Raw genomic sequence first — 25096 nt, 5'->3', positions numbered from 1 at the left:
TAACACACACCAATTAGTTAAACTGCAGGAATGTCTTAAAGACATAAAGACCTGGATGGCCGCTAACTTTCTGCTTCTTAATTCAGATCAAACTGAGGTTATTGTACTCGGCCCTGAAAATCTTAGAAATATGGTATCTAACCAGATTCTTACTCTGGATGGCATTACCTTGGCCTCCAGTAACACTGTGAGGAACCTTGGAGTCATTTTTGACCAGGACATGTCCTTCAACGCACATATTAAACAACTATGTAAGACTGCTTTCTTCCATTTGCGCAACATCTCTAAAATTAGAAATATCCTGTCTCAGAGTGACGCTGAAAAACTAGTTCATGCATTTATTACTTCCAGGCTGGACTACTGTAATTCTTTATTATCAGGATGTCCTAAAAACTCGCTGAAAAGCCTTCAGCTGATCCAAAATGCTGCAGCAAGAGTCCTGACAGGGACTAGAAAGAGAGAGCATATTTCTCCTGTTTTGGCTTCCCTTCATTGGCTTCCTGTTAAATCCAGAATTGAATTCAAAATCCTGCTCCTCACATACAAGGTCTTAAATAATCAGGCCCCATCTTATCTTAATGACCTTGTAGTACCATATCACCCTATTAGAGCACTTCGCTCTCACACTGCAGGCCTACTTGTTGTCCCTAGAGTATTTAAAAGTAGAATGGGAGGCAGAGCCTTCAGTTTTCAGGCCCCTCTTCTGTGGAACCAGCTTCCAGTTTGGATTCAGGAGACAGACACTATCTCTACTTTTAAGATTAGGCTTCAAACTTTCCTTTTTGCTAAAGCATATAGTTAGGGCTGGACCAGGTGACCCTGAATCCTCCCTTAGTTATGCTGCAATAGACGTAGGCTGCCGGGGATTCCCATGATGCATTGAGTTTTTCCTTTCCAGTCACCGTTCTCACTCACTACGTGTTAATAGACCTCTCTGCATCGAATCATATCTGTTATTAATCTCTGTCTCTCTTCCACAGCATGTCTTTATCCTGTTTTCCTTCTCTCACCCCAACCAATCACAGCAGATGGCCCCGCCCCTCCCTGAGTCTGGTTCTGCCGGAGGTTTCTTCCTGTTAAAAGGGAGTTTTTCCTTCCCACTGTGGCCAAAGTGCTTGCTCATAGGGGGTCATATGATTGTTGGGTTCTTTTCTGTATTTATTATTGTGCGATCTACTGTACAATATAAAGCGCCTTGAGGCGACTTTTGTTGTGATTTGGCGCTATATAAATAAAATTGAATTGAATTGAATTGGTCCGCAGACTGAAGTATTTAAGCTGCTGAATAGTGCCGAGTGTGTTTTAAGGCTTGTGCTCTTTCACCGTGACGTTTCATCGTTTTATTTAAAAGGCTGTTCGCCACCAATTTACAGACACAGCGTTTCAAAGTCTCGTTTAGATATATATAACTGATCAGCGTCAGCACAGCGCCGCGCTGCCGCGGTGCATGCTGGGAGACGTAGTTCTACCCGCGGCGCCATTCTGAATACCGTCAGCTTTACCGGCTAATCACGAGAGCCCGGTCATCGGCCCAGCCAATCACTGCGTGTTAACTGCCTCCTGCACCAATCACAGTTCTTCACACCACCTAGCAACAAATCAAAGCCCTGCAAGCACGTCGTAGCCAATCACATCGCGTCATCTGCCGGACCAACCAATGCAATCACAACAAAATCCATGATGCTGCTCGGCACTGCGCTTGCGTACGGACAAGACAGCTGATAACTCATCTATTATGCTACTTTGCTAAATAAAAACCTTCCAGAAAGCAGTCGCAGCCGCCGCGGGACCGCTGGAGGACCGAGACGCGGAGTAAAGAGCGTGTGAGAGCGGGAGAAGTGGGGTGAGCGGGTACCGGGAGCGGAGGGAAAGAGCGGGCAGAGCGGAGAGTCTTGGTCTGTGTCGGAGCCTGGCTGGCCGCTCGGCGCCTTTAGACAAAGCTCAGCTAACAGGCTAATGCTGCGTTAGCTAGCCAAACATCGAGCGGTAACGTCCGCAAATATCGGAAAATGCAACCGCGCTAATGTGCCAGGAGTGCGGAAAATTAGATTCCGGCGGCCGATATATCACCCCGACACGCATTTCGTCAGCCCCTCGGCCTCCGTGGGTGCTATTACCGACGTGTTGCGGCCTCGACGCGGAGCTGTGCTCCGTTAGCCACCTAGCTGTTGCTGTGCCCGCCATCTTTTAAAGCAGGTAAATGGATGTTTGTGCGGAGCTCGAAGTGGAGCGGCCAGAGCCGAGCTCCAGCCAACTTCACCGGGGCTGGAGCTCCACCGACACTCCGAGCCGTCGGGGTGTCGGTGCAGCCGCCACGTAAGGTCATGTGTGCGGTTTGCCTTGTGCAACGGCGGCTCGTAGCGGTTAGCTTGGCTATTAGCAGCACACAGGCGGCCCCGGGCTACTGCAGGACGGGCCCGGGTCTGCACGGATTTGCCGCTCCGGGTCCTGGTCCCGGATTTAGACGGCCTGATGGGGTCTGTTGGGTGCGGGAGATCATAGAACGGGTATTATCTGTTCAGGCCCAGGTCTGTCCAGGACATGCCCACTTAGGTACACCAGTTCGCATAACATCAATACCGTCCTGTTTTTGTTTTGTTTTTTAAATAAATTGTCATCGGTTTGACATTCAGAGCCTTTTCTCTCATTTTGACTCGTGGTGTTGCTTTAAATCAGCAGGGACTCCAGGTAGAGACTGAAGGCTGGACTACCCACAGATCTGTTGTCTTAATTCCATCAGTTGTGATTAAAATATAAAAATGTTCACAGCATACTTTGTTTTCACTTTATTGCCTTTTGGATTTGTGACAGTCTCAGAAATTTTCATTAACATAAAATAATAATCTGTAATGTGCCACCTGTGGCTGTAAGAGTATTTTAAATGTGGACATAATTAAAAACTAAAAAGTGATCAGGTAATGGATTACAGGAAACATTGAGTGACTTTTGATTAATAGTTATTTATTTGAATGTTTAGCTGAACGGGATCAGACGGCTGCTCTGATTGGATAAACACGAGTTTCCCTCAGATTTCTGCTGTGATCATTGTAGACTTTAATTCAGGGTCAATGTGGTCAAAGAAATCATGCTAATGACAGATTAATAACTAATGTTTGTAAGCAAACCGACACATTAACAAGAACAGTTACATAACTGTTATCACTTGATGCATTATAGACCTATCAATAATTGAGCTTCAAATATACTGACAGCCCTGATTTGCATCTCATCCGCTGCTATGAACAGTTAACAGCCTCTCGGGCCTTCATCAGACGGTCTTACTGCACAAATCAAGCCATCGTAAAGCTAAACTTTGTTGGTACATTCTTGTGACAGGAACTCAAACAGGAAATAAAGAAAGTGTAAAGTAAAACACATGGACACATCCAGATCAGAGAGAAAAACTCATGCAGTAATCCTGGACCTGCAGCAGGTCAACAACAGCTGATGAGTCACTGCACTTTTATCAATGGACTCCAGTGAGAGAGGGTTGGACGTGTACCGCGAGGATTAGTTGAATAAAGTTTGACTTGGGACCTGCCCACATGGCGTTAGGCCTGTTGATGCAACAAATGACTGAATTTTTCAGCGTTGGATGTTCTCTGATTACTAGACAGATTATTGGTTGGTGGTTGGATCATCTGTCAGTTTATTAATAACAGTCGCTGCAGCCTTGATTATCTGCTGTTGATAAATCTGATTGTGGCCTGAGAGTCAGATTCTAATCAGCGCGAGGCTCAAGGATCAGCTGTGTGTCTGATGCTCTGGATTATTAGCTCCTCGGTGTTGTAATCAAACTGGGTTCATGTAGAAAGTAACAGTTTGTAGGAGTTGGAAAACTTTGGTGAGCTTCGGGCCTCCTCCATGCAGTTTGTAGCTTCATGAAGCTCCAGATGTTTCAGCAGGCGGTGGTCCAGACTGCACGTTGCTCCTAAACCTGCCTTCACAGGTCACAGTCTCCCCCTGCATGTGCAGAGATGCTGCTTTGACCTGAGCGATGACAACAACCTGGATGTTCCCTCTGCTCTAGAGCCCAGCGTCCATGATCTCGAGTCAGAATCTCAACTTCTGATTGGTCAAACCACAGCACAGCTTCCACTCAGTGTACCTTGAATGAGTTCAGACAGGAGGTGCAGGTGTTTCTGGATCCTGGTTGGAGGAGTCTGAGCTTTCCGAGTCCAAGCAGTGATTTCGACGTCAGAGTCAGGTCTTAGGGTCTGACCTCCACCAACCTCCACCCACAGCCTGCAGCTCTGCAGCTGCGCCTGTCGTTCAGGTTTTTCTGATCTGTAGGTGATGATTCCTTCTGAGTGACCCTCACCGCCTCTCACAGAGCTGAAGCGCTCAGCCTTTTGGGCTGGGCTTTTACACCCAGTCATGACACTCACTAACCTCGTTAGCTGCCAGATGTTGAAGCAGCTGTTTTTAAACCTTTATGTACAGATGTGTGCAGCAGCTGAGCCAGGCTTGTCCTGGAAGCTCTCTGATGTGTTTGCACTCAGAGATCAAACAGCCGGCTGCCATTTAACCTGTTACACTTCATTCATCGCCCAGAGTTTAAAACCTCGCTGAGCCCCGCCTCCAAAGATCTCCAGAACGCTTCAGAGAAGACTCGCTCTCACCGAAGACGTGAAGCTGAGTGTCAGGACTAAATGACCGACCTGAGCTGAAGTTTCAGTTTTTAGCGTCTTCCTCCAAACGTATGGTGGCAAACATCCCTCATCCTCCAGCTTCTCAGAGCTCGTTCGTTTGTGTTAGTGTAACCGCGGCGCCGTAGCTAGCTGGACGTCACCGTCCATCCAAACGTTGCCGCTGTACGATTAAGTTCTTAGAGAGACATCAGCTTTAGATGGAAACCAGCGAGCTGACTTTAAACTCCGATCGCGGACTGAATGTTTGGACAGGAAATGGTTAATGACCTCAAACTGATGTGATGGGCGGGGTTAAAAGCGTTTCCTCCCCAGAATCAATAAACCCTCATCACCGCCCCTCTCTGTGTTTTTCAGGTCGTGCGATGGGAGTTTGTCTCTTCGGGGAACACTTGAGCTGAAGCGGCTGAACTGAACACGTGCACGGACACACACCTGTGCACACACACCTGGCCTCGGCCCACAGAAGGAGTGCTTTTTCACCTTCCGGTCAGACGCTGCCGTCCCACTGTGCATCGCTGCATCACCGTCGTCCACCATGTCGGACGCCCCTGAGGCTGCGCCCCCCAGCCCCCCTCCACTCACCAACCCGCCCCCCCCTGAGGTCACCAACCCCACCAAACCGGGCAGGTAGGACACACCTGAGAAAGACTCCTGATAGGCTGTTAGAGGCAGGTGAACGGTGTGTGCTGACTGTGTGTGTGTGTGTGTGCGTGTGTGTGTCAGGAAAACCAACCAGCTGCAGTACATGCAGAACGTGGTGGTGAAGACGCTGTGGAAGCATCAGTTTGCCTGGCCCTTTTACCAGCCCGTGGACGCCATCAAGCTGTGTCTGCACGTGAGTCATCATTGCTCTCTCGTCTCACACACACACACACACACAGCTGAGTGTTTTCCTGACCACGCTGGTGTGTGCAGGATTACCACAAAGTGATCAAAAACCCGATGGACATGGGAACCATTAAGAAGCGCCTGGAGAACAATTATTACTGGAGCGCCAGCGAGGCTATGCAGGACTTCAACACCATGTTCACCAACTGTTACATCTACAACAAGGTAAAGAGGGCGGAGCCAGGGCGCTGAGTGCACCTGTGTGGAGCTGTGATGGCCTTAACCTCTGTGTGTGTGTGTGTGTGTGTGTGTGTGTGTGTGTAGCCCACAGACGACATCGTCCTCATGGCTCAGGCTTTAGAGAAGATCTTCCTGCAGAAAGTCGCTCAGATGCCTCAAGAAGAAGTCGCTCTGCTGCCTCCAGCTCCCAAAGGCAAGAACAAGAGCAAACAGCCGGCCGCCACCACAGGTGAGACGGATACAGGTAACGCTGCGGTGCCAGAGATTGTTTCGACCCAGGTCTTACACTGCACTCACCTTTATTGAGAGAAACAACAGTTCAGGTAGCAGGTAAAGCCCAAAATGCTGGGATGCAATTTTGAAATTGAAATAAATAAAATCCACGAATAGAATCAAGAAGAGAACGTTCACCATGAAGCGTTTTCAGGCCAGAGCCTCCGAGAGAGCTCTGTCATTAAAAATGTTGAACTAAACAAATGTAAAACTCTGTCGTACATCCGTCAGCAGAGCCCAGTGATGTCACTGAGGTACAGAGCGGCTGAGGGGCGTGGCTACAAAGGAATCTCAGCAAAGCCTGCATTTCTCTGTGCCAGCTAACTTAACTAAACTTCAACCCAGGTCAGAGATAACAGCTACAAGTAGCATTTCGCGGGTCATGTGACTCTTCTGTCACACACAACGATCCCTGTCTGACTTTGTGTCTGAGCGCGCTCAGAGGTGCTGACGTAAGGTGACAGCTGTGAGACTTCAGACTGTATCCATGGAAACATTACAGCTTCCTGTCCCACCGGCCAATGAAGGAGACATGAAATAAGCGTGAATGAATGTGATTGGTTGATCAGGTATTCAGGTGTGGGTTCTGTGTTTGCAGAAGTAGATCAGAATCCTGAACGTGTGCAGGAAATACTGCAGTACTGGAAGTACTAACAGTACTTCCTGTCTCTCTTTCAGTGAGTCAACAGGCAGAGTCTTCAGCCTCCCTCCCCCTCTTATCCCTCCCCCTCTCCCTCTCAGACGCCAGTCATCTCGACCACGCCCACACCAGTCCAGGCCACGCCCCCTGTGTCTGCACCTCAGCCTCCTGCGACCTTGATGCCATCTGCCCAGCCTGTGGTTAAGGTAAGAGGCGTGTGTGGCGACATGGCGTCATGTGACCTGAAACGGTACCTGAGCCCGCCCTCTCCACCTGTCTGTCTCTCTAACAGAAGAAAGGCGTGAAGAGGAAAGCCGACACCACCACTCCAACCACGTCGGCCATCTCTGCCGGCCGCGCCGACTCTCCCTCCGCTCAGGACGCCAAACCGGCTAAACTGGCCTCGTCTCGCCGCGAAGCCGCCGCCCGCCCCACCAAGACCCGGCGGGACACCGGGGACGACCTGGCGGCTGGGGACATGGGTGCCGGAGGCGTCGGCCCTGGGGGAGGAAAGGCGGTAAGCTGGGCGAGCAGATGAAACACTGCGACGCCATCCTGAAAGAGATGCTCTCGAAGAAGCACGCCGCCTATGCCTGGCCCTTCTACAAGCCCGTGGACGCTGAGGCGCTGGAGCTGCACGACTACCACGACATCATCAAACACCCCATGGACCTCAGCACCATCCGGGTAATGACATCATCACGCAGGCACGAGGTTAGAGTGAGCTCAGAGGATAACGGTGGTTCAAACTCTGCAGGCGTTGTAGAAACTCTTCTGATTACAACGTGATCAGTCGATTGGTGGCGATCAATATCACAGATTTGATGTTTTAAAGAAAATTAAGAAAGTCTGTGAGAGCGGGAACTGACCCAGAGTGAGGGAGGGCCTTTCTGCTCGTTGTTACCGAACACACGTCGACGCTGTCATGACATCGCGACGTTCGCCAGCATGGAGGAAACCTCAAACAGATCGAGGCGTTAGAGTGACAAGGTTTCCTCGTGTGCGGCAGGATCAGGTGTGTGGGCGTTACCTGAGCTTCCCTCATCGTTCTGTGTGGTGTTAGTTGTAGATCCACAGGTGAGCGTCCGCAGGCTTTACCTGTTCCTCCTGTTTGTGGTGCAGCACACAGTCAGACCCCACGTCTTGGTTAAAGCCCGCTCATTCGAAACGCGCTCAGCGCTGATTGGTTGATTGATTTGTTTTTTCCATATTTTGTGAGTTGTTGTGGTGACTGAAGCTCTGTTTCCATTAGTACTGACTCGGATCGACTGGTTTTCCATTACAGTTGAGTACCACCTGATGTGCGCGATCACTGTCATAGCAACGGGGCGGAGCGTCCGATGACATAATAAGAACGTGACATGAACGCTAAAACAAACGTGGAGGCGTCCGTGTACTTGCTGCTCCATCTGTGTCGCACTCAGGGACTGCGGCATTGTGCGATGTAACCGCTGCCCTCGGGTTTCGATGAGTTACGACTCATCTAGCGACACTGATGACTAGCCTGTCGATGGCACGCAGTCTGTTACATTTTCAGATCGCTTGAAACCTCCGCTGAGCAGGTACTAAAAAGACCCATGGTACCAGGTGTTATTGGCAAACCTGAGCTGAGCCAACTGGAGCAGGTACTCGTGGGAACAGCAGGTTTCAGTGGTGGCGGCGGTGCCTGATGAGATAACTCTGACTGGCTGGGTTCAAACAAAGTTTGACTCCAAGCACGTAATCTGAAGTTGAACGAGTACAGCAGAGTGCAGATAATATACGTTATTGTATGCAGTAGTACTGCAATAACCCCGACGACGTTATTGCAGTACTACTGAGTAAAACATAAAAATCATAACAACGCTATGTCGAGATGTGGGCCGCGGCAATTCCCGCTCCTGCGGCCAGTTCAAAGCTCGCTCTGGTGGAAAACCGTAACCTTTTAGCGCCATTGGATGTCTGTACTCCGGACCTTCAGATGTCCAAACCGGAGGTTTGGTGCCATCTCTGACGTTCATTTGTTTCCTGACAGAAAAAAATGGATAAAGGCGAGTACAGCGACCCTCAGAGCTTCGCCACTGACGTCAGGTTAATGTTCTCCAACTGCTACAAGTACAACCCCCCAGACCACGAGGTGGTGGCCATGGCCCGCAAGCTGCAGGTACGTAAAGCCTCCGCTTCCTGCTCGATCGATCGCTGCAATCAGGTATCGATAACCCGTCTGCCCTCAGGACGTGTTCGAAATGCGTTTCGCTAAAATCCCTGACGAGGGCCTGGAGGCGTCGGTCCCCACCACGACACCGGTGGTCAGCAAAAGCACCGCCTCCTCCGACAGCAGCAACAACTCCTCCTCTGACGAATCATCCGACTCTGAGGAGGAGCGGGCCACGCGATTGGCTGAGCTACAGGAGCAGGTTGGTGCTGCCGACCAATCACAGGTCAAGAACATCTTGGTTTTCTTCTTTTTATCATTTTAGATTTCACGATTTGTTTACCTGACATTCATGTTTGAAATATCCATGGCTCCTGTGACTCACCCCGTGAAGGCGTGGCCGTGTATTGATCACAGGTGACGGGTATTGATAATCAGTTTATTCCATCAGTTGAAGGCGGTGCACGAGCAGCTGGCGGTCCTGTCCCAGGCGCCGGTCAGCAAGCCAAAGAAGAAGAAAGAGAAGAAAGACAAGGAGAAGAAGAAAGACAAGGAGAAAGACAAGGGAAATAAAGGCAAGATGGAGGAAGAGAAGAAGCCAAAGGCCACCGCCCAGCAGCCCAAACCGGCCAATCAGAAGAAGGCGCCAGCCAGAAAAGCCAACAGCACGGTGACGGCAACCAGGTACGACTCGGTGTTCAGCAAATCCACCTGAGAAAAGGGACAATGTAGTGACCGCAGTGACTGTGTTTCCAGGCAACCCAAGAAAGGCAGCAAGACGTCGGGCAGCGGCTCAGCCAACGGGGACGACGGCGAGGAGTCATCGCTGCCGATGTCGTACGACGAGAAGCGGCAGCTGAGTCTGGACATCAACCGGCTGCCGGGAGAGAAGCTGGGCCGCGTCGTGCACATCATCCAGACCAGAGAGCCGTCGCTGAGGGACTCCAACCCCGATGAGATCGAGATCGACTTCGAGACGCTCAAACCCTCTACGCTCCGAGAGCTCGAGCGCTACGTCAAGTCCTGCCTGCAGAAGAAGCAGAGGAAGCTACTGCGTAAGTACCGCCTTAAAGCCGTCGATGTCTGGGCGGTCCGATACGAGGGGGAGGTTCATCATGTGAGTGTTGGACTTGTGCGACTGAGCCGTCTTGTCTAGGCAACAATCATCTTCATCCCCTCTGTCGCTGCCGTCGAGCGAGAACAGAAACTGTCACCTGGCCGGGACTGTCTCATTGACTCGCATTCCTTTATTTCTCTTTTCAGAGAAGGCAGCTGGAGGCGGGGCCTCAGGAGGCGGGGCTAGTCGTTTGAGTGGCAGCTCCTCTTCCTCCTCCGATGACAGCTCCTCGACAGGAACCTCCTCATCTTCCGACACAGACTGAACACACGTTCACACATACATGTGTTACTGAACACACACACACACACACACACACACACACCTCCATCCTGAACAAACACAAAGACAGAGATACACACTCTGAACTTGTTACACACACGTTTAAACACAGAGAGACTGGATGTAAATAGGCTGACCTGTTTGTTTGTTTTTTTTAGCTCCTAGTGCTTTTGTTTTTTGTTTTTGGTTTTTTCCGCTATTGGAGGACTGCAGACAGAAGAAGAAAGTGATGGAGGAGGAAGGATGTGGGCGGAGTCAGGTAGAGCGATGGGCAGCCGGTCTGGGAGTCTTACTGATCGGTGGACAGAAATGCAACCGTTGAGACTTTCTTTCTTCGTCTTTTTCTTCTTCGTGGACCGCCGGCGGTGACCCCTGACCTCTGAATACATTCCACAAGTATCATTGGAGAGGAGGAGTAGGGGATCTCAGCGGGTTTGTGGATACTGAGACGACTGAACGCATCTCATGTTTCATTTGAAGGTGTCAGCAGCGCTGCAGCAGAGAGAAGACCTGACAATGTCAGCGTGTGACATCACAGAACAGTTTTACAGAAAAGCGTTTTTTCTCTGAACCTGGTGGCAAGGCGTTGTTTAGCCCCTCCTTCTGATGTGCCGTCTGCTACTTTAAACTGGGATTGAGAAAACCAGCGAGGTGGGAAACAGACAGGAGTAAGGCGGTGGGCGGGGTCAGCAGGAAAATACAGTTTAGCAGTTTAAAGGTACTTTTTGTAAAATCCACTTTAAATGTCAAAATTAAAAGCTTTTCAAATTAAAAGTGTGTCACTGAGGTGAAAAAGGAGAAACTTTAGTCTAATACCAGTTTGTGCCACTAGATGAAACCAGCGTAAACTTTATTTAAAACGGGTATGAGCACGTTCCTGTGCCAGTGTGAAAACGAAGAGGACAAGGCCTGACCTCAGTCAGTGGTGACATGGTGCCCCCTGGTGGTGGAATGTTTAGTTACATTCTGCAGAAGGTTGTTACAAAAAGTATCTTTAATTCAAAACTTTATTTAAACCGTTTTGAGGTATTTATGACGGGTCACTGACGGTGCCAGGCTCCACCCGCAGAAACCCTGATTTTGTTGATGGTGGTTGGTTCAGTTTGGCGTTAAACCCTTTAAAACACGTAACAGGAAACTGCGTGCCTGCAGGTAGAACAGAGCGTGCCCATGCCGCCTGCTCTGGATCTGATTCCCCATAAGGTAACGCTTTAAAAAGTGTCCGAGTGGACTCTTGACGGATCGTCTCAGCGGGAAATAAAGGTTTGGGGTTTTTTTTAACCAGAGGTTTTTAACTGATTGACCCTTTGGATCGAACCGGCTTCTGGATCTTTCAACTCCACCTTAAAAACCTCTGAGACCAACCCTGCCCCCTGCTGGTCCTGCAACCCAACATACAACTTCCTGTCTGTCCCTGGGGTCATCGTGGCAGTGTGGGTGGGGGGGTCACGAGATCCTGACCCCGCCCCCAGCACGGCTCTGTCAACAGAGAGACGTTGATTTATTTTTTTTAACACTACATTTCCTGTTTTTGATTTTCAGGTTGTGTGCTGAACTTGTTTGTGTCTTTTAAGGTTCTCTATATAAAATGTCTTTGTATTGCTGTCCTGTTCAAGCGCCGCCCCCATTCTCACCCCGCCAAAAAAGAACCACTCATACTGTACCGCCTCCTGTCAGGGTCCAAACTCAGAGCGCCTCGTTTCTTTTAAAGCTTTTTAGACGATTTATTTTAAGGTTTTATTGCTTGCTGCAGCTCGGAGTACATCAGGACGCCAGAAACGATTTCTGAGGAAAATGCCACGCCCACCGCAGTCACGACTTATTATCATGATTTCAGAATAAAAACGTCTGTCGGCGGTCTGTCAAGCACTCGACGGATGTTTGTGGCTTACGTCGGGCAATGTGGCGCCAGATTTCTGATCACCTGACATCAGAGTCAGACGGATAGGCCTTCTGTCGCCCTCTGACCTCTGACCTGTGGTTAGACCTCCAATGGTGTTGGGCTCTCTGGGACACGGCCATAGTTGTTCTTTGGCCTGGACGCCGTGCCGGTTCTTGGCAAAGGAAATATCGACAAACAGAAAGTTTGGTTTCTCTGAAAAATTCATCATGACGTTGACCGCCGCGTCCTTGGTGGCGTTCTGAATTTTGTAAAAGCTGCAGAGCGCAAACAAAGATGAATCATGAATATTAGACGTAGAGTTTCATTGAAACTGTTGAATCGACATGCCCAATGATGTAAATGGTTTCCGATTGGCTGGAGCCGGGGGGGCGTGTTCAGTAAAATCTCACCTACCCCGGCTCCTCTGATTCCTGATTATTGGCAACCTCCAGCTGGAGATCAGTTTACCTGTGGCGCCCCCTGGAGGTAACCTGGTAAGAAACCTGGAAATGACAGGTGTTGGAGAATAATCTGACGTCGTGATCACACGACCTCCAGGTGGCACCACATTGTCCTCTGTTGTCACGGATCTGTCCTTTAGCCTGCACGTTTTGTTTTGCGGGCGCGTTACAACTCGACGGACGGGGCAAAGCGTTCAATCGGAAACCCCTGCGACAGATAGGCGGACAGCTCGTTGCCACAGTAACCCTCCTCTTTGTTTTTAGTTGATGGTCGAGCTTCGACGCTCATAGTTAATTTTGTATTTTAATAAGAAAAGGAAACAGTGGTTTTATGTATTGCATGCACTCCGGCCGTACGTTTTTCTCGCGTATGTTTGAGCGCTGTATAGTAGCTGTAAAGTAGCCATCTGAGGTTAGAGCGAGCTCCACTCGTAGAGACGCAGAGGGGACGAAACAACAAGTGAATTATTTGATGTAATTACTGATATGGGATCCTTATTTTCTGAGTTCATTTGTTTTCATAAATAAACACATAAACTGAAAACAAGCGGCTCCGACCTTTTGTCACCGAGTGCGCTCTAACGGATGAACGTATGAAGTGAGAGCAGTCCTCGGAGGGCCACCTGAGGCGTGCTCTGGCGCTGGACGTCGTCGTGGACTGCACCGAGTGGGCGGGGCCGAGCCGAGCCCGCTGCTCCCTCGTGACACACCGGAGAGTCGACATGCAGCTAATTCTAAACTAATAAACAGTCACCACACACACAAGCCCGGCTCCAATATAAGGCTCGAGGGCCAGAATGGGAAATTGTGAAGGGAGGCTCAAATTCTGGACTTCTTCATGAGTTTAATTTCCTGCTGCTTCAAACCACACCAAAGTCCTTATGTGAAAGAAAAGGTTTTCTGAGTTACAGCAGATGTTTGATCATCACAGTCTGAACACAGTTATTAGCTCAGAGAATCTTTGATTTACTGCAGTAATATTTCTTCATCATGCAGAAAAACGGACGTCCTGGTGGAACGGTGTTTGTTGTTTGTATATCAGTTTCACTGGCCTGACATTAGGGGGCGCTCTCAGACAGTCTTCACTGAGTAAGAATGACAAAGCTAAAACAAGATAACATTTTATTCGTCGTTTCCATAAATCAGTAACACGTCTGAATGCTCGTTACCTTCAATTTCTCTCAGTGACAATGATTTTACCCAGAAAGCACCAGTGTGCTGTAACTGCGTGCTGATTGGTCACTTAAGGGTTTCAAACAGGACAATGTCATTTGGTGGCATGCTGGATGAAGGTGATGGTTTCAGTGTGGTGCTGCTGGCTTCATTCCCCAAATCAAAATGGAGGACACTAGGGTTAAGGATACTGACACAGGGCACCCCCTGTGGGGCAGGAAGTCCATTAAACTGATCATCAGAGCTGACGCTGGAGCTCGCTAAGCTGACGATTAATACTGTTTGTTTTTTTCCTGTCTGCAGTCTGTGGGTGAGGGAGGGGAGGGACGGGGGCGTGGATCTTAATGCTTCTCTCTGTTTGGACAGATCTCTAAATTAAAAAAACCCTGTTTTTTAGCGCCCAAACTAAACTTCTCCCGTTTGCGTCTACATGATGCTGCAGATCCGGGACCGCCCCTCGTCCGCACCCCTCCTGTCTCGGACCAGCACTGCCTGGTTGCCATAGTTACTGTACCAGGCCGATTGGCTGCGGCTCAGGTAGGTGGAGGGCGGTGCTGCTTCAAGCTGCTGCTGCTGCCAGATGAGCAGTGACGTGTCACGATACCGCAGCCGCCCGAAGGCCTCGGACAGCGCCTTCTCTGCCAGGGGGGGCCGAGGGGGACAGCGAGGAGCCCGTCCCTCTACGACAGCCGGATCAGACGTGTCCGACATGGCGTCGGCGCTCCAAGGACCAGTGCAACTCGGTCCAGATTGGACCGTCTCAGGACACAGTCTGACCCCGTCATAACCTCACACCTGAAGAAGAGCACAGGTGAGCCGTTAGAGTTCAGAGTTCTGACCCCGCCCTCAAATACTCATACAGGTGTGGACAGGTGTTAGATCTCATCACCAGCTTCCAGTTTGCATGCAGGAGACAGACACTAGCTCTGCTTTTAAGATTCAAACTTTCCTTTTTGCTAAACCCTATAGTTAGGGCTGGACCAGGTGACCCTGAATCCTCCCTTAGTTATGCTGCAATAGGTGTAGGCTGCTGGGGGATTCCCATGATGCATTGGGTGTTTCTTCTTCACTCTCTATGTGTTAATAGACCTCTCTGCATTGAATCATACTTGTTATTAATCTGTCTCTCTTCCACCGCATGTCTTTATCCTGTCTTCCTTCTCTCACCTGAACCGGTCGCAGCAGATGGCCCCGCCCCGCCCCTCCCTGAACCTGGTTCTGCCGGAGGTTTCTTCCTGTTAAAAGGGAGTTTTTCCTTCCCACTGTCGCCAAAGTGCTTGCTCATAGGGAGTTGTCTGATCTTTGGGATTTTCTCAGTATTACTGTATGCTCTTTACCTTACAGTAGAGATTGAAAATGTGACGTCATTTCGGGGTAAAACCGCAAAGGATTGTGGGTACGAGTGGCAAGTGGTACTAGCGCACGCAGGCTTTCAGATGAAAACAGTCACACAGCCATAAAAAGAAACACGAAGAATGCCAAGAATATGTTGTATTATTAACTGCAATAGCCGGTCGCATGACAGCCACGGGAAGCCGATGGGTAAAGAGATCGGGATTACGTCGTGGAAGAGAAATTGTTTATGTTTCCGAAGTAACAAATATTTGACGGATGGCCTGGATTGCAGCCATTCGAAGACCAAATATAACGTCCCAGAACACTCCAGCTCACATGTTAGTCTGCTCCAAGCATTTCCACAAAGGCAAGTCTTTTACGTCAATTACGTAGTTATTACGTAGTTACGTAGTTATTACGTAATTTATCACAACATAATTGTTGATGTAGGTTACAAATAAGTCTTATATTGATTTGAATTGAATTCGCTGCGCTATGCTGCTTTGTTCACTGTGGCTTTGTGGGCTAATGTTTGTTGTGTTTTGTAGGAAAACCAGCCTACAAAATACTGGAATGCGATCCAGACTGGGCACCTCTATCACCCTGGGTCAGACCGAGTTTAAAGCTGCTACCACAGCCAGATTTGATCGGTTAAGAGAGAGAGCGATATCAAAACAGCCACGAAACGTCCCGCATATATGTGCCCAAGGGTTGTATTGAAGCAATCAAGTGATGAATAACTGTTTTCCAGTATGTTGTTTTGCAATGTTGGTATTTTTTTTTGCATTGTTGATTTGTTTTTCACCAAAGCAGCTAATAAAGCATAATGGATTTTTACAATTTTGCCTCTTTCCTGTAAGATTCTATAATAGAATGAAACAATAATGCCAGTTAGAAATAAAGACAATAAATTGAATGAATTACGAAACACTCATTTTATTTCTATTAGATCTGAAAATGTTGTGTAATACTACAACCTGAAACCACAAATAGATTGCGTTGGCCTGTACAGGAGATAAAGGAAAGAAACAGCTGTGAAATGGAATAGTCCAAATCACCAAAGTAAACTGGACCTGGGCTTGTTGGAGGGATCTGAAGTTAATAAACATCTTGTGAGTGTCTGCACTCACACTTAGGACCATATAATAATAAATATGTGCGTGATGAAAGTTGGGCAGCAGCTGATGTCCTTACTCCACTCTGTATGCTCGTATGGGTCTAACCCCTTCACTCGTTTGATTTTTTCCTCCTGCTTTTTTTTTTTGCTTTTTCGTCAAGTCTGTCTTTGTACGGACCTGCCGTGTTCTCCGTCGTTTTGTACATAACTGTTTTGGGGGGAAGTAGGGATTAAAACCGCAGAATTAATGATTACCGGTGCTGGAAATGCTAGTGCTTGATGCAGTGTTTTGATTTTGTTGCCACTCATACCTACAATGCAATGCGCGAAAGTCACGTGGTCTGTCAATCTCTGTAGAAAGGACTTTGAGGTGACAGTTGCTGTGATGTGGCGCTAATAATGTAAATAAAATTGAATTAAACTGACACTGAGAAGAACCTGAAACCTCAGAGGTCTTCACAGGTGACCGTCACCTCATAATCTGAAGAAAGATGAACTGCTTGCTCTTTAATTTAAAACCAACTTCTGATTGGCTAGGATCATTGCTGATGGTGAATCAGACTCTATCAACATACTCCTCTGTCACACCAACCCTCTGTATGTCCTCATTCACTACATCCACGAGTCTCTCTGCTCAGTGTGAATAAAGTTATTTTGAACGGTAATTACGGCTGTGCTAAATTCACCGGGTTTACCTCCATCAGCTTGGCCGCCTTCCTGCTGTCGTCCCCGCCGGCTGCAGCGCCTCATCCCGGACTGAGCTCCGCTGGCCGAGCGGCTAAGAAGCTCCTGCTCAGACTGCTGACGCCGCAGCCTCCGGCTAATCCCGCTGCTAGATCTTAGCCTCAGTTAGCTCCTCAGAGATCAGGTCACAGCACGAGCTCCCAGCGACGATGACGTCAATACACGCCGAAGCTGAAAACGTCAGAATATAAACTGTGACGTTTCAGCCCAGCTGACGTTACCATGGTTAGCCTTTAGCCGCAGAGCGTCTGGAGCTTCCGTTGAAACCAATAGCAACGGTGCGTCTGCAGTCTGGTCCGGGCAGCAACAAAGCGCGCGGTCACAGAGGTTCCACTACTGACGTTACCGACAGTATATGCGCAAACACGAGTCACCTTTCCTGTCAGCTGATTGGACACCTGTCCCCAGGTGCTCACAGTCCTTCAAGTAGCAACATGATAGTTAGGTTAACGAGGCCTCCGCTGCTCTAACACCTGCTGGGACAAAGATCCCACCTGAAACCAGCTCAGCTGTTCAACTTTTACAGCAAACTCAGAAAAGTATCAGACAAGATTCCCGTCATTTATCTCGCAGCTGGGAAAGTCCCTCTATCCAGCAGCTGAGACAGGTGAGACAGAATTCACCTGTCGAGAAACTTCGAACAAGCTAACAAAATTAAAAACACATTAAGGAGTAGAATAACATGATCGAAAAGAGTTACCGCTGTGTCGGTGGAGTTTAATAAGCTCAGCCGTCTGCTCCTTTCTATCTAAACATAAAAGGACACTGGAGTAAACTCTCGACCGTCTCACACTTCTGTTTAATCTGTTTTCTGTTTGACGTTTATTCAGCTGTGTGAAAACCCCGGAGGAACCCACCCGGGGGATTAATAAAGTTTTATTTAATCTATTCTACTCTAATAATTTTAATCTCAGCCAACCCGATTTACTCCGAAACAAATAAAACACAGAAGAAAAGCCAAACAATTACATTTTTAAGTTATCTAAGTGACTTATATATCATGTTTAACCTGAGTAGCGAAAGACCGCGGGGGTCTGAAAACGTGCGGGGAGTTCGCTGCTCTCGTCCCGGCTAGCTATCGAGCTGGTGGGTAACAGATGTCTCCGAAAACGTCAGAGCACTTTTGCAAATATGCGATGTCTTGATAAACTGAGCAGATATTTGAAGTTTACACAGCTACATTCTCACCTGAAAATATGTTAAAAGTTTATTTTGTGACTCAGAAAGATTAATAAGAGTAATATTAAAACTTAGTAGCGGTCGCCATTGTTGGAAACTGGAATTGGCTGGGCCGCGCTATGAATTCTGGGATATGGTGGGCCACGAAGGATACACCCGACCCATCCTTCAAATTCGGGGAAATGAAGGACGCATTTGTCGGCCGGATTCGGAGGAGTCTACGAATTGGGACAGCCTTTGTCGCGTCGCTGTGATGTAATCGGTCTACAAATGCGGCCTCAGGAGGATGCAGCCTACGTTTTGGGATACAGCTACAGCTTCATGTCTATTTACTTTTGACCTTTGACCTGCCACCCCCATTATGATTCAAGTGTCCACATACTTTTGGTGAGAAGCAGTAAAATAGACAGTGTCTCTTTAACACCCCCCCCACACACACACACACATACACACACACACACACAATAACAGCTGAGAGCAGAAGAAGAAGGCCAGCTGGTGTATTAATAGCAGAGCCCACAGAGTCAGACCCGGCCCAGCACGTCCTCCACCGCTGCACCACCACCATGCCCGGCACCCAGGCCCAATTCCGGGCCAGAGACCGCAACAATGTCCTGAACCGGCCCGAGTTTCTGTCCCTGAACCAGCCATCCCGCCGGGAACAGACGGTGGGGGAGGGACGGGGGGCGGAGGTCCAAGGAGACCTGTGTTCAGACAGCAGAGTCAGCAGGACAGCACAGGGGGGAGGTAAGACCAACAGGCTCCACCCACAGACTCGGGACCTGGACCGAGACCAGAGTTTCATTTAGGTGGTCAAACTTTTTCTGTGACCTGATCCTGGATCATCTTCAGTTAAATTCAATAATGCAAAAATCAGAATGTGACCTTTAAACGTCGCTTTAAACGGCACTTTAATAAAACCTTCTGAAACCCGACACCTGAGAAGAGCCCGAGTTATTTTTAAGGAGTTCAGAGCTCACTCTGTGACCTCCTCCTCAGACTGTGGGAGCTCCTCTCCCTCGGCATTAACATGCAGAGAGGAAGCTGCCTGAGAATCAGATTTTAGGTGGTGATCTCAGTGTTCGCTGATGCTCCTTCACTGGGACAGTCTGAGCACCTGTAAACAAAAGCATGATGGGAAGTGTAGTTGTGTTCATGCCACAGTCTGTTTATCATGATGGAACCATTGACTGTAGAAAACATGGACGACGCCACAGCTCCCCAAAAATGAAGCCAAAACGTCTCTATCGCCCCCTGGTGTCTGGTTGCAGTATAGGTCATAAACCCCGCCTCCTCCATGTTAGCGGATGGGACTGGGGTCAGACTAAAATAAATTTATTCTCCTTAGATAATTTTTTTCCAAAGATTCTTTCTTTTGTTATCAATAGTTCTCATCATGCTGATTGATGTCCAAGGGGTCTCCTTTCCCATAAGTTTGATTCTAATTCCTACAGCGGCGATGTTAAATTGGGGTGAAACGTCATCATAACAGCTTTGACTGGCAGCTGCAGTCACGGAGAAACTTGCGTATCTCTGTTCGGGAATAGCAGATAGAGCATAGGCTCTGAGAGGAGGGCCAGCGTTTACGCTACGAAAACACGACCGAGTGTTTTAACCTGACAGCCTGAGGTGTTCTTCAGTAAACTGGACTACCCGACAGAAGGACCCGAGGCCCCGCTGCACTTTTTCGGTAAGTTAATCCGTAACTACCGTCCTTAGCTATGTCCTGAGACCTAGCTAGCTAAAATGAGCACTCGGCTGTCAGGGTTCGTTTAGCTGTGCAGGTGAATGAATTTACTAAAGAAATCAAGAGAAACGCCCCGGGCTGCTCAGTCACTAATTACTGTTACTGTACTTTTATTACAAGTATTATACTGTAAAAGCAACAGGCTGCACCCTGCTGCAGCTCCTGTGCAGAGCTGAATATTAAATATGTGCAAACAGCAGCATGTTTTCAGTCTCTCGCCACATCTGTAAAGACAGTAACATCTTTTTTAAAAGCTTGTACTTCAGTAACTCCTCATTAATCAGGAAGTATGGATTAAAGTACTGTAGTGTACTGTAATACTGAAAAAAATGTAAGAGAAGAACTTCAGATCCTGAGTGTGTGAGGACAGAAGAATCAGCTTCATTTCAATTTTGAGGGATAAAATTTATATCCGAGTTTGATGGTTCTGTTCTCTTTGTGATTACAGGAGCTGCCCTCAGATTCAGACCTCAGCACCACCCAGTGACAGCAGACAGATCATCCAACATGTTCACATGTTAACTGCAAAATGAACTGATGAAAACAGTACAAAGGTTAAAGTACCACACGTGCTGTAGTGAAAGCTGCAGCTTTAGTGATAAAGTTAAAGACAAAAAACAAAAGGATTAATCACTCATGTAACTGTGTCACTATATATCAGCATTAACAGGACCTCAGTTTGGTGTTTCACAAAGCTGCTGATCTCAGACCTGCACAGCTTCTGTTTTAAACACTTGATGTACTCAGCTGCATGAAGAGCATATGAGATTTTCTCTGGCACAATTAAATAAAACCTGATGAAGGTCAAAGGTCGTCACTTGTATGTTGAACTACAAACTTGTCATCTGGAATTCTTTCACAGTTTTTTGCAGATAGTGTTATTTACCATAAAGTGATTCAGAGTTATTCATACCAGAGTAACCACAGAGGATCATATATTTTTAAATATATAACTTTCTACAGGACTGAATATAATATCTTTATGTAAAAGTCTGGAGCCTCTGGGGAGTATCCGAGTATTTATAACATTACACAAACCAAAGGTCTCCATCACAGTGTTCATGAAATGCTGGGTTTATCCATCTCCTGGATCGGGCCTACGGAGGAGTGCTGAAGATTTCCCTGTGAGGGAGCTGCTGGTGAAGATCATGAGTCCTGCTTGATCAATGCGATGAGCTTCAGTCTTCCTGGTGTTTCTAAAATGATGCCTCTCTCAGTGGGTCAACAGAACTTCTGGCACAGGACATCTGTGATGAAAGAAAAGGAAGAAGTTTCTCCAAACCTCTGGACCCAGGAAACCCAGCTTGGTCCTGGTGGTCTCCCTCACTAGTTTCTCCCCAGGGTGAATGTAGCTGTTGATATAATATGGACTCTGTTATTAAATGAAGAGAACAAATTAGACTACACTACTGAAACGTTCTGCTGATGTTTTTAAAGTCTCCATGTTACCAGGCTGTAGAGGGCTCTGAAGATTTAAACAGTTTTAGATCCATTACACTCACAGTCTTATGTTAAAATCTCAAAGGACAGCATTATATTTTTGATATTAACAGTAACTCTGGGCTTCTGTAGAGTGTGCAGATGATCTCATCGCTGTCTAAAAATGGATAAAAACAAACATAAGAAGTGCTGAATCCTTCAATAACACAGACTATTAGAGTAGCAGGTGTGTAGCATCGCTAACTAGCTAGCAACAAGCCTCCAACACAGTGCGTATGCTAGCGGCTAATCTAGCAAACGAATTAACAACAAAGAGATTTTAGAACTATAAGATGATAAGCTGTGTGTCTTTTTTTATAACAGTGACATGGTTGTATTTACCTTAATTAAAGGAGTCGTCAGTCGCGGTAAACCGGCAAAAAAACTCGAGCAGCCGGGCTACGTAAAAAGCGTAGAGGGGCGTGTTTGCGGTCATGTCCAGCGGGTGTGTGGGCGGGAGCGTTACACAGTCGCTCCACCTCAAGTCACTACTGCGCAGACTCTGGCTCCAAATTTGCAAGATGGCAGCCTCCACAAGCGGGATATTTTGGCTTCATTTTTGCACAATGGGAGGAGGCGGAGTCGCGTCGTCCATGTTTTCTACAGTCAATGGATGGAACTGACAGCAGATAAAATGTGGATTTTTCTAATGGAGTCTGGTCTTGTCCTCAGGGGGGCCAGAGAGTCCTCCGAGAGCGGTCCAACTGCTGACAGCGGCGGTGCGAAGGACGCCTCCCGCTGGCCAGAGCAGGACTGCATGCAGCTTAACCCGTCCTTCAAAGGTATCGCCATCAGCTCTCTGCTCGCCATTGACATCAGTCTCTCGAAGCGTCTAGGGGTCTGCGTGGGAGCCCGTGGCTCCAGGGCCCCGCTGCGCCCCATGATCACCTTGCTGGCCCTCACAGGCCACGCCCTCCCCTGGATCTGCGGCACCCTAATCTGCCTGTGGAGGAGCAGCACACTGGCTGGACAGGAAGTGCTTCTCAACCTGTTGCTGGGTCAGACACCTGTCTGTCTCTCTGCTGTCTCACCTGCCTCTCACCTGTCTGTCTCTCTGCTGTCTCACCTGACTCTTACCTGTCTGTCTCTCTACAGCCTGCTCTGTCTTTTACCTGTCTGATTCTCGCTGGCTGAACAGGAAGTGCTTGTCAACCTGTTGCTGGGTCAGACACCTGTCTGTCTCTCTGCTGTCTCACCTGTCTGTCTCTCTGTTGTCTCACCTGCCTCTCACCTGTCTGTCTGTCTGCAGCCTCACCTGTCTCTTACCTGTCTGTCTCTCTGCTGTCTCACCTGTCTCTCCCCTGTCTGTCTCTCTACTGTCTCACCTGTCTCTCACCTGCCTGTCTCTCCAGTGTCTCACCTGTCTCTTACCTTTCTATCTGCAGCGCTGATACTAGATCTGATGACGGTTGCTGGGATGCAGAAGTTGGTCAAACGTCGGGGACCTTGGGATTTCCCGCCAAGCTTTTTTGACTACATTGCCATGGATATGTACTCGTTCCCAGCAGCCCACGCCAGTCGGGCCGTCATGGTGTCCAAGTTTCTGCTGAACCACCTGGTGCTGGCGGTGAGTGGCTTGCTGCTTCACAGGTAACAAAGACTCTGAAACAGTTTACAAACCTGATCCAGGTGTGTCCGCCTCCTGTCCTCCAGGTGCCTCTGAGGATCCTACTCTGCCTGTGGGCCTTCCTGGTGGGCGTGTCCCGGGTGTTGCTGGGGAAACACCATCTGTCAGACGTAGGTTGCGGCTTTGCACTTGGCTTCCTGCACTTCAGCCTGGTGGAGTCGGTGTGGCTGGACTCGGCCACCTGCCAGACACTCATCTCCATCGGCACGCTGGGCTGGACTCTGGTCTGACCTGGTCCAGACTGGTTCAGCTGCAGACTCGGATCCAGCTTTGCTGGGTTTTTCTGCCCTCCATCAGCTCAGTGCTGCTGACAGGAGACAGGGGCCATGTGGTCCTCACTGTGGAGGACCTGAGGAGGGCTCGTAGGAATGTTTGAGTCACAGGTAATGAAACAGGAAGTGTCTGCAGTCTCACATCCTGTGGGGTTTTCTTTCTTGCCACCATCTCAGATTCTTCAGTAAAATTTTGTTGAAGTTTTTTTCATGTCAGAAACTGAGTTTGGACTTTCATTCTGCTAATGTTGAATTTTATTTGAAGAACATCCTCGGCTGTTTGAAGCTTCATAGTTTTTGCATTGTTCACTGAGAACAGAGTTCACAACAAAAGCTGAAGGTTGTTCCTCAGAGCTAAAGCTCAGGTGTTATACTGGCGCTACAGATTCTGTTTTCGGGGAAGATTTCCCAAAACGATTCTGTTGACTGTCTCATCAAATCTCAGAAACTTTCAAACAGGTGCTGATTATGTAACTGAAAGTGTGACGATGCCAGATTGTATAAGAAATGCTGACTCGTGAAGTGAAAACAAACCTCTCAGGTTCAGACTCCTTCAAACTCTTTTCTTTTCCTGATGAGTCGGCATCAGCTCGATAAGCGTTTGTCAGCATGGCGAATACCTACAGACAAAATTCACAGAAATACGCTGCGACTGTAAGGCTGCCATCGTGTCCCAGAACAAGCAGCTAGACTCTAACAGCATCCACGTCTCTGTTTGCTCTGCTGTGGTTTAGCAGGTTTACAATTTGTTTTCAGAATCTCCACAAGAACAGGCCTGCCTGAGTCTTCCAGAAACGGTCCAATCAGAAGAACCTTCAAGGGGAGGAGCTAAATCAGCTTGTGTAGGACAAAGGATGAAGGGAGGGGCTGCACCACGCCTAGTGTGAACTGTGACTCATGCAAAGCTGCTTTACTAGACTTCAAGAATAGATTTAAAGAATGGAAGTGAGCCCAACATCGCCTCCTCAGACAAACTTTTTATTAAAACAAAAAATTGTCCAAGTTTTTCTTCTGATCTAAACGCTGTTATCTGAGCGCCGCCTTTATGCAGATGATACCCTGATCTGTATCACATTGTTTCTCTGTGTAAAACATCCCAGATCTTAAACTTGAGCTTTTCCTTTTCCTTTTGTTAGTGTCTGTCAAACAGTATTTCAGCTAAAACATTATATTTAACTCTTCAAAGCTCAAATACAGAGAGTTCATGATTCTAGACGAAAATGAAGGAATGAGAATTCATCATGTTTCATCTGAAGGTTTCTGTAGTTTTTCTGCCGCTACATCGGCTAGTTTGTCCTGAGAACTGAAGCTGAGATGATGAAACATGTCAGAGTTTAAACTATGCATCTGTTCAGAGTTGCTAAATAAAACCTGTTTGTTACCTGAACTGTGGTGGGAGTGGTTCATGTGCAGGTGTAGGTGAGGGTCATGACCCCCACCTACACCTACATCGTTTACAGAAACTTGTTTGAAGCCTTTGGTCAGAGAAGGCCAGATGATTTCAGCTCAGACTGACTGTGATTCTGTCACACATTGTGTTTTAGGACAGAAAGTAGTACTGTTGTTGTTTTTATGAGTAATACTGATTTGTTAATGGAAAAAACAAAAAAAATATAAACCTGTAAAACATTAAAACATGATTTTGTTTGAATGATTCTATCAAAAATAATAATAATAATCTTAAACAATAAAAGCCTTTAGGGAACAAAGTGACCAACTACTGAACAACAGGAGGACTTTTATTATGAAAGGGAGGGGAGAGGAAGTGAAGATTGTGCCTTGGAAATGGAAAAAGTCCATGATGAAGAGTCAAAGACAAACACAGCCTGGAGCTTTTCACCAAAATAATTGACAACCTGAAGCGATTTCAAAATAAAAGTCTCTGCAGGTTTTTTTTTTTTGGTTTTTTTTTAA

At 47.9% G+C, this 25096-nt stretch overlaps 2 protein-coding genes and 1 long non-coding RNA gene across 3 annotated transcripts; 2 read left to right on the top strand and 1 right to left on the bottom strand.

The window, feature by feature from the left end:
• Positions 1–1678: 1678 nt before the first annotated feature.
• Positions 1679–12799, top strand: brd3b (bromodomain containing 3b). The gene is made up of 13 exons (XM_019346689.2): positions 1679–1843; positions 5007–5279; positions 5376–5487; positions 5568–5705; positions 5805–5987; positions 6696–6839; positions 6926–7115; positions 7148–7320; positions 8648–8776; positions 8847–9029; positions 9219–9451; positions 9524–9822; positions 10031–12799. Exons 2-13 carry the CDS (start codon positions 5188–5190, stop codon positions 10147–10149), a joined length of 1995 nt encoding a protein of 664 aa, XP_019202234.1. The 5' UTR covers positions 1679–1843; positions 5007–5187; the 3' UTR covers positions 10150–12799.
• Positions 12676–17479, bottom strand: LOC102078999 (putative uncharacterized protein BRD3OS). The gene is made up of 2 exons (XR_267214.4): positions 16830–17479; positions 12676–14477 (listed from the first exon to the last, which is right to left on the bottom strand). It is a non-coding gene; the product is annotated as a putative uncharacterized protein BRD3OS (long non-coding RNA).
• A 1053-nt stretch (positions 17480–18532) lies between these two features.
• LOC100708018 (inactive phospholipid phosphatase 7) lies at positions 18533–24569 on the top strand (the record flags this gene model as incomplete). The annotated part of the gene is made up of 4 exons (XM_013264266.2): positions 18533–18804; positions 21956–22281; positions 22669–22850; positions 22937–24569. Coding segments are annotated over 4 exons (984 nt in total), but the record flags the coding sequence as incomplete, so codon positions are not given.
• Between the last annotated feature and the right edge of the window lie 527 nt (positions 24570–25096).

The sequence above is a fragment of the Oreochromis niloticus genome, linkage group LG12 (genome assembly GCF_001858045.2).
Source record: "Oreochromis niloticus isolate F11D_XX linkage group LG12, O_niloticus_UMD_NMBU, whole genome shotgun sequence".
NCBI classification, from domain to species: domain Eukaryota; kingdom Metazoa; phylum Chordata; class Actinopteri; order Cichliformes; family Cichlidae; genus Oreochromis; species Oreochromis niloticus.
Note: the sequence above shows the minus strand (reverse complement) of the source record. Positions and strands in the feature narration are given on the sequence as shown.